This window comes from Rhinopithecus bieti, unplaced genomic scaffold (genome assembly GCF_001698545.2).
Source record: "Rhinopithecus bieti isolate Rb0 unplaced genomic scaffold, ASM169854v2 scaffold_1403, whole genome shotgun sequence".
Lineage (NCBI taxonomy): Eukaryota > Metazoa > Chordata > Mammalia > Primates > Cercopithecidae > Rhinopithecus > Rhinopithecus bieti.
Window position 1 is genome coordinate 465,489 of NW_016803444.1, and position 9,338 is coordinate 474,826.

A 9,338-nucleotide genomic window follows, 5' to 3' on the forward strand; every position below is an offset into this window, starting at 1 on the left:
TATATGTTTTGTCAAAGCTTAAAAGGTAATAGTCACAGGAAAAATTAGAACTTTTACCTCCTTGCACTTGTTATACTCTTTAGTGCTGTTTAACTTTTCTTTATAAGTGAGGGTGGTGGAGGGGCCCATAATCTTTTCAGGGAGTAAGGTCTTCTTGATCTTTCTTTCTTTTTTTTTTTTTTTTTTTTTTTTTTTTTTTTTTTTTTTCTTGAGACTGAGTTTCGCTCTTGTCTCCCAGGCTGGAGTGCAATGGTGCGATCTTGGCTCACTGCAACCTGCGCCGCCTCCTAGGTTCAAGCGATTTTCCTACATCAGCCTCCCAGTAGCTGGGATTACAGGCATGCGCCACCAAGCCCAGCTAATTTTGTATTTTTTAGTAGAGACAGGGTCAGGCTTGTCTCGAACTCCCGACCTCAGGTAATCCTCCTGTCTCAGTCTCCCAGAATGTTGGGATTATAGGCGTGAGCCACTGCGTCCAGCCTTTCCTTTTATATAATAGTGATAATTCTATCCAAAGCTTTTTTTTTTTTTTTTTTTTTTGAGTCGGAGTCTCATTCTGTCACCCAGGCTGGAGGGCAGTGGCGCGATCTCAGCTCACGGCAACCTCTACCTCCTGGGTTCAAGCGATTCTCCTGCCTCAGCCTCCTGAGTAGCTGGAATTACACACGTGCGCCACCACGCCCGGCTAATTTTTGTAATTTTTGTATTTTTAGTAGAGACGGCCAAAGCTGGCCTCGAACTCCTGATCTCAGGTGGTCTGCCCGCCTCAGCTTTTACAGGCGTGAGCCACCGCGTCCGGCTCCAAAGCATTTTCTTTCTATGCTTCAAAACAAGATTGCAAGCCAATCCTCAAAACGGATAATTCAAGAGCTAACCGGTATTAGCTTAGGATGTGTGGCAGTGTTCTTAAGGCATATATGTATTAATATATAGCAATTCGTTTAAACTCACAGCAACCCCTGTAAAGCAAGGGGTACTCATATTCCCTTCCCCCTTTATAACTAAGAAAAATGCAAGGTATTTTCAGTAGGAAAGAAAAATGTGCGGAGTGTGAAGGAGACAGGATAGTGTGTAAAGCTGGTCTTTGGATCACTGTGCAACTCTGCCTCTAGAACACTGAGCAGTTTTTCTGGTCTAGGAATTAGGACTTTGAGAATGTAGTCCGTCCTTCCAATGACTCCATCCCCATTTTCCTATCTGCCTACAGGCAGAATTCTCCCCCGTATTAAATAAACCTCATCTTTTCAGAGTCTGCTCTTATACCAGGCAATGTACACGTCTGAGAAACCCTTGCCCCAGACAGCCATTTTACACGTAGCAGGGGAAGGGCTGGAGAAGGAGAGGGCAGGCCAACTCTCCAAAAGGAATCCTTTGAACTAGGGTTTCTGACTTAGTGAACCCCGCGCTCTCGAAAATCAAGGGTTGAGGGGGTAGGGGGACGCTTTCTAGTCGTACAGGTGATTTCTATTCCCGGTGGAGCTCTCACAACTAGGAAACAATAGTTTTGCTTTTTCTTATGATTAAAAGAAGAAGCCATACTTTCCCTATGACACCAAACACCCCGATTCAATTTGGCAGTTAGGAAGGTTGTACCGCGGAGGAAGGAAACGGGGCGGGGGGCGGGGAGGGAATTTCTTTTTTTCTTTTTAACCGAGTGAACGCACGCGAACGCGCCTTTGCTGGCAGGCGGGGGAGCGCGGCTGGGCGCAGGGAGGCCGGAGGGCGGTGTTGGGGGCAGGTGAGGAGGAGCCCAGTCCTCCTTCCTTGCCAACGCTGACTCTGGCGGGGCTGCTTCCGGTTGGTGCCCCCGAGGGAGGCCCACCCTGCGGCGACTTCAGGGGTGCCACATTCTCTATGTGCTCGGAGTTAATAGCACCTCCTCCAAGCACTCGCGAACGGCGCCCACCTGCCTGGAAAGATACCGCAATCCCTCCAGAGGAGCTGAGGGACGGAGTCCGAGGGGGCTCTTCCGCCAGCACCGGAGGAAGAAAGAGGAGGGGCTGGCTTGTCACCAGAGGGTGGGGCGGCCGCGTGCACTTGGCCGCTGCGGAGAGTGGGAGAGCAGGGAGCGAGCGGCGGGGAGCAGCATGGAGCCTTCGGCGGACTGGCTGGCCACGGCTGCGGCCCGGGGTCGGGTAGAGGAGGTGCGGGCGCTGCTCGAGGCGGGGGCGCTGCCCAACGCACCGAATAGTTACGGTCGGAGGCCGATCCAGGTGGGTGGAGGGTCTGCAGCGGGAGCAGGGGATGGCGGGCGACTCTGGAGGACGAATTTTGCAGGGGAATCGGAATCAGGTAGCGCTTTGAGTCTGGAAAAAGGGGAGGCTTCCTGGGGAGTTTTCAGAAGGGGTTTGTAATCACAGACCTCCTCCTGGCGAAGCCCTGGGGCTTGGGAAGCCAAGGAAGGAATGAGGAGGCACCCGCTTGCAAATCTCTCGAATGCTGTGAAGATCTGAAGGGGGGAACATATTTGTATTAGATGGAAGTATGCTCTATCAGATACAAAACTTACGAAGGTTTGAGATAAAACGGGAGTCTTAAAGAAATGTAAGATGTGCTGGGACTACTTAGCCCCCAATTCACAGATGCCTGGATGGAGTTTATCTTTCTTACTAGTAGGGATTATCAGTGGAAATCTGTGGTGTATGTTGGAATAAATATAGAATATAAATTTCTGATCGAAATTATTCAGAAGCGGCCGGGCGCAGTGCCTCACGCCTTGTAATCCCATCACTTTGGGAGCTCAAGGAGCGGAGGGATCACCTGAGAGTTGGAGACCAGCCTGGCCAACAGGTGAAACCCTGCCTCTACTAAAAATACAAAATTAGCCGGGGGTGGTGGCAGGCGCCTGTAATCCCAGCTACTCGGGAGGTTGAGGCAGGAGAATCGCTTGAACCCAGGAGGCTGAGGTTGCAGTGAACAGCGAGAGGGAGCCACTTCACTCCAGCCTGGGTGACAGAGTGAGACTCTGTCGAAAGAAAGAAAGAAAGAAAGAAAGAGAGAGAGAGAGATTTAAAAAAGCATTCAGAAGCAACTACATACTGTGTTTATTTTTAACTGAGTAGGGCAAATAAATACATGTTTGCTGTAGGAACTTAGGAAATAATGAGCTACATTCATGTGATCGTGCCAGAAGTAAGATGTAGTGACCACTTTGGGAATGAATATCTGTTAATATTTCTGCTGTTTTGCTATCTTTAGCTTACTTGATATAGTTTATTTTGTGATAGAGTTTTCAATTCCTCATTTTTGAACAGTGGTGTTTCTCCTCTCCCTACTCCGGTTTTGTGAGGGAGTTAGGGGATGATTTAAAAGTAATTAATGCATGGGTAACTTAGCATCTCTAAAATTTTGCCAACAGCTTGGACGCGGGAGTTTGGCTATGTAGTCCTAAAATATCTTAGAAGAGACCTTATTTGTTTAAAAACAAAAAGGAAAAAGAAAAGTGGATAGTTTTGACAGTTTTTAATGGGGAAGGGAGAAGAACATGTAGAAAAGGGGAAATGATGTTGGCTTAGAATCCTAACTAACTACATTGGTGTTTAATATAGGAACACTTATTTGAATAATATTTTTAAATACTAAATTCATATCAATTTATTATCAAATGGGTTTAAGCATCCTACACATTTTAATTCGATGAATTCATTTTCTTTTGCTTTGGATTTCTATCATGATTTAAATATTTACATATGGATTACTTTTAGATTTTCATTCTATGAAATATAATAAAACCTTTAAGGCTAGTTTTATGACCAAGACGAAGAGAACTTCAGTGAATACACAGAACAATAAATATACTGCAAGATTTTGTCTTTCTTTTTGTAGCTGCAATTTGGTTTGCTTATACTTTCTCTTTGTCTCTTTGAAAAGTAAGTCAGTTTCACTTTCTCAGGACAGGATTTAATAACCATAATATAATTTAGTATAATTCCTTGATTTAGGCAAATTATGCAATTTGTGTTTGGTATGAAATGTACCTAAAAATAAGTAATTCCTCTTTAACACCACCATCCTCAAGCTAATATAACAAATAACAGTTATCCTAAAATAAATTGTCTACTTCCACCATGCAACACTCAAATTTTAAGGTTGCTATGACTGCAGACAGTATTTTAAAATTCCTCTCTGGAAATGGCTTTGTTTCCAAGATGATTTAGGAACCAAAAAGGTGACCATCTCTTGTTTAATGAACTCTCAAATCATAAACCTGGGAAGCCTTTTCGTTTCCTACTGCTGCTGTTACAAATTATCACAAATGTGTTAGCTAAAACAAGCAAAAATTATTATTTTACAGTACAGTTCTAGAGATCAGAAGTCAAAAATGGGTCCACAGGGTTTCATTCCTTTTGGAAACTCTAAGGGATAATCTGTTTCCTTGTCTTTTCCAGCTTCTAGTGACCGTCAAATTCCTTGGCTCATAGTCCCTGTATTTTCTCTGTGGCCTGTGCTTCCATTCTTTTATCTTCTCTCTGACTGTGACCCTCTAATAAAAACACTTGGGGTTATATTGGGCCCACCCTGAAAATTCTGGATAATCTCCCTCGAGACCATTACTTAAATCACATCTGCAAAGCCTCTTTTGCCACATAAGTTAATAAATTAACAGTTTTTGAGGATCAGGGCATAGACATTTGTGGGGGGGGGGGCATTATTCAACCTACCACAGGAAGGAATTTTAGGGCTAATTAGTCTAGCCTTCTTATTTTATACTTGAAGAAATTGAATTTTTGGAATTGGAGAGCATTATGCTAAATGAAATAAGCCAAACACAGAAAGACAAATATCACATGTTCTCACTTATCTGTGAAATATAAAGCAATTACATTCTTAGAAGTAAAGAGTAGAATGGTGGTTGCTGGAGCTGGGGGGGTCGGAGGAATGGGGAGTGGTAATCAAGATACAAAGCCTCAGTTAAGATGGGAGAAATAAGTTTGATTTTTTTTGAGATGTGTTTCACAGCACGATGAATATAGCTAAATAGTAAATCCCAAATGCTCTCATTTGACAAAAATGTCAAATATTTGAGATGATGGATGGGTTAATTAGCTTGACTTAATTCCACATTGTGTTCAAAGATCATAACTTCATATTGTACCACATAAATATATACAACTGTACTATGCCAATATATAATTTTAAAACTAATTTAATGAAAAAGAAATTGAAGTTCAACATTCCCAGAAACTAAGGGTAACTTAAAAGTTTTGTGACAATTTGTTTTATAAAACAAACAAACAAGTTTTCTCTTTTTAACAATTACCGCATTCTGCGTTTGGATATACAGCAGTGAACAAAAAAAAAAAAAAAAAAAAAAAAAAAAAAAAAAAAAAAAAAATCTCCAGGCCTAACATAATTTCAGGAAGAAATTTCAGTAGTTTTATCTCAAGGGAAATACAGGAAGTTGGACTGGAGTAAAAGTCAGTTTGTCCCTGCCCCTTTGCTATTTTGCCCGTGCCTCACAGTGCTCTCTGCCTGTGGCGACAGCTCCGCAGAAGTTCGGAGGTTATAATGGAATTCAATGTGTACTGAAGAATAGATAGAGAACTCCAGAAGGAAATTGGAAACTGGAAGCAAATGTAGGGGTAATTAGACACCTGTGGCTTGTGTGGGGGTCTGCTTGGCGGTGAGGGGGCTTCACACAAGTTTCCTTTCCATCATGCCGGCCCCTACCCTGGCTCTGACCACTCCGCTCTCTCTGGCAGGTCATGATGATGGGCAGCGCCCACGTGGCGGAGCTGCTGCTGCTTCACGGCGCAGAGCCCAACTGCGCCGACCCCGCCACTCTCACCCGACCCGTGCACGACGCTGCCCGGGAGGGCTTCCTGGACACGCTGGCGGTGCTGCACCGGGCCGGGGCGCGGCTGGACGTACGCGATGCCTGGGGCCGTCTGCCCGTGGACCTGGCTGAGGAGCGGGGCCATCGCGATGTCGCACGGTACCTGCGCGCGGCTGCGGGGGGCACCAGAGGCAGTAGCCATGCCCGCATAGATGCCGCGGAAGGTCCCTCAGGTGAGGACTGATGATCTAAGGATTTGTACCCGGAGAGCTTCCAAAGCTCAGACCATTCATTTTCTAGCACAGAAAGTTCAGCCCGGGAGACCTGCCTTGGGTCTTGCCTCAGCTCATGTGCCAATCCATGGGAGGGCCTGAGTCTCCCGATCGCTCTGCCCCGCCAGAGCGGCAAATGGGAAATAATCCCGACATGAACTTGCGCACGTGAAAGCCCATTCTGTACATTATACTTCCCAGAGCATACCTACCCTCTCCTAGTTTAAGGCCTAGACTGCGGAGCAATGAAGACTCAAGAGGCTAGAGGTCTAGTGCCCCCTCTTCCTCCAAACTAGGGCCAGTTGCATCCACTTACCAGGCCTGTTTCCTCATTTGCATACCAAGCTGGCTGGACCAACCCCAGGATTTCCAAACCCAATTAAGCGTGGCATCATCTGGAGATCTCTCAGTCTTGGCTCTTCTGCACAACTCAACTAATCTGACCCTCCGCTTTATTGCGGTAGAGTTTTCCAGAGCTGCCCCAGGGGATTCTGAGGGCAACAGGACCAAGACTTCGCTGACCCTGGCAGTCTGTGCACCGGAGTTTGCAGCACTCTGGCAGACAGAGGCCCTCTCCTTTCCCTCTTAAACTTGTGCAAGAGATCGCTGAGAGATGAAGATAGAATTGGGGTCCTCCTTGCCCTTGCCTTTCCTTTTTGCGATCTCAAAACATCCTCCCTCCGCCCCATTCCATGACCCCAGTTCCTTACCCCACAGCTGTCTGCTGAAAGTGCCAACATTACTCAATTGTTTCTGGAGGAGGAACACTTTTTTAAAAAACAAAATAGATATATTAAGCAATACACGGGAATTAACACGAATATTTAAGGTAAAACATGACCTTGAAAATTCTGAAATCCGTCTTATTTTGGCCCAGAACGGGGCACTGGGCTCCCTGGGCCATAGGGGAGCCGGAGAGGACGGGGTGGAGAGTTAGCTCTAAGCCCTCTGCTTGGAGATGCTGTAAATACAGAACGCAAAATCACCTTCGAAGTTAAAGACGCGAAGTTCTTCTTTACTCGGCCTCTGCTCCCCACCAATTCCCTCCAGTTACAGCTAGCATCCGGTCCCGATTTAGAAGGAGTTGCCAATTACAGCGTGGTTCCAGGGCTAAGTAAAAACCCGGAGGAGCCAAGTGGGAGAGGGAGTAAAACTATCGAATTGGGCCACAAGCAAATGAATAAATTGAACGACTCTTAACCAAACCGAAGATATTTAATCCAAGCACACAAGTCTTTCATTTCTTCCTTCCTCCCTTCCTTCTCTTACTCCCCAACACTCCCTCTTCAAGCACAATTAATTACATGGTTAGATTCTACTGCGTGGTCAGCCCTGTTCTAGGTGGTGGGCACGCCAAGGTGAATGAGACCAAACAAGAGTCTTGCCCTCATGGGGTTTACATTTGGAGACAGGGTCGATCTATTGTCCAGCCTGGAGTGCATGGCGCGATCACAGCTCACTGCAGCCTCAACCTCCCTGGCTCAAGGGGTTCTCCCACCTCAGTCTCCCGACTAGCTGGGGCCACAGGTGCGCGCCACGATGCCTGTTTTTTTGTTTGTTTGTTTGTTTTTGTTGTTTTTAATAGAGACAAGGGTTCACCCTGTTGTCTGGGCTCAAGCGATCCTCCCCCCTCCTCCTCCTGAAGTACTGGGATTACAGTCCCAAGCTATCGTGCCCGACCTGGGAAATAGACGTTAAGCAAGATAACAACCTATTTTCAGAGAGCGAGTTTATAAAACCAATGCAGTGGGTAAATATGAAGTGTGAATAGGAGGAGAAAATAAAGAGTGGTCGGAGAATCTAATGAAAGCTAGGGAGGAAGAAACTCTCAAGTGCAAATGCTGCCTCAGGAATAAACATAAAAAGAGACTCTCAAGTGCAAATGCTGCCCCAGGAATAAAATAAACTTGAGACTCTCAAGTGTAAATGCTGCCTCGGGAGAACCGAACGGCGAGCTAGAGCCCGTACACAACGAGATTAGAGAGAAAGGCAGAAACCAGATCATATGAATAAATGAGCATCCATTTTGTTTCAGAAATGATAGGAAACCATTTGTGGGTTTGTAGAAGCAGGCATGCGTAGGGAAGCTACGGGATTCAGCCGAGGAGCGCCAGAGCCTGAGGCGCCCTTTGGTTATCGCTAGCTGGCTGGCTCACTCCGCACCGGGTGCAAAAGATGCCTGGGAAGGCAGGAAGGGAAAGGCCACATCTTCTCGCCTTTGCATGGTGAGCAACCACTGACACTCATTACATAACACTCGTTTTCTTCTTGCAACCCCGCGGGCCGAGCGGTCGCACTTTCTCTGCCCTTGACCCGGCGGACCTGGAGCGCTTGAGCGGTCGGCGCGCCTGGAGCAGCCAGGCGGGCAGTGGACTCGCTGCTGGACCAGGAAGGTGTGGGAGAGCGGTGGCGGCGGGTACATGCACGTGAAGCCATTGTGAGAACCTTGTCCATAAGTACTTCAATGCCGGTAGGGACGGCAAGAGAGGAGGGCGGGATGCGCCACACATCTTTGACCTCTGGTTTCTAACGCCTGTTTTCTTTCTGCCCTCCGCAGGCATCCCCGATTGAAAGAAACACCGAGGCTCTGAGACACCTCCGGAAACTTAGATCATCAATCACCGAAGGTCCTACAGGGCCACAACTGCCCCCACCACAACCCACCCCGCTTTCGTAGTTTTAATTTAGAAAATAGAGCTTTTAAAAATGACCTGCCTTTTAAAGTAGATATACGCCTTCCCCACTACCGTAAATTTCCATTTATGTCATCTTTTATATATTGTTATAAAATGTAAAAAAGAAAACACCGCTTCTGCCTTTTCACTGTGTTGGAGTTTTCGGGAGTGAGTACTCACGCCCTAAGCGCACATTTATGTGAGCACTTCTTGCGAGCCTCGGAGCCTGAGGAAGCTGTCGACTTCATTACAGGCTTTTGTGAACTAGAGAAGCTCAGAGGGGTTACTGGCTTCTCTTGAGTCACATTGCTAGCAAATGGCAGAACCAAAGCTCAAATAAAAATAATTTTCATTCATTCACTTATTGTCAACATTTATTGAGCACCTATTACAACAATTTCATTGCATGGAATACAGCATCGTTTCTGACAGTCACTGTTGTTTCATGTATCTCTTAGAAAAACGCTGCTGTTAGACATCCAACACTATCTTGAGATGATAAAATATCAAAAGCCGTGTCTCAGGATGGATGAAATGCGGTTAAAATGATGAATAGAAACTCTAGGGCGACCTAATATCGATAGATTCGCACATCTGGAGATCCGTATTTATCCG

The 9,338-nt window shown here is 46.1% G+C and overlaps 1 protein-coding gene across 1 annotated transcript; it reads left to right on the plus strand.

The window, feature by feature from the left end:
• The first annotated feature begins 1,737 nt into the window (after positions 1–1,737).
• On the plus strand, positions 1,738–9,085 carry LOC108537054 (cyclin-dependent kinase inhibitor 2A). The gene is made up of 3 exons (XM_017884175.1): positions 1,738–2,213; positions 5,703–6,009; positions 8,606–9,085. The coding sequence occupies exons 1-3, from the start codon at positions 2,088–2,090 to the stop codon at positions 8,617–8,619; spliced, it is 447 nt and encodes a 148-aa protein (XP_017739664.1). The 5' UTR covers positions 1,738–2,087; the 3' UTR covers positions 8,620–9,085.
• The last annotated feature ends 253 nt before the right edge of the window (positions 9,086–9,338 follow it).

What these genes read in the sequence shown, in the direction of transcription:
- LOC108537054 (XM_017884175.1), top strand. Translation starts at nt 2,088, where the DNA reads ATGGAGCCTTCGGCGGACTGGCTGGCCACGGCTGCGGCCCGGGGTCGG. An exon ending in ACGGTCGGAGGCCGATCCAG is followed by an intron (nt 2,214 to 5,702) that starts GTGGGTGGAGGG and finishes TCTCTCTGGCAG; the next exon opens with GTCATGATGATGGGCAGCGC.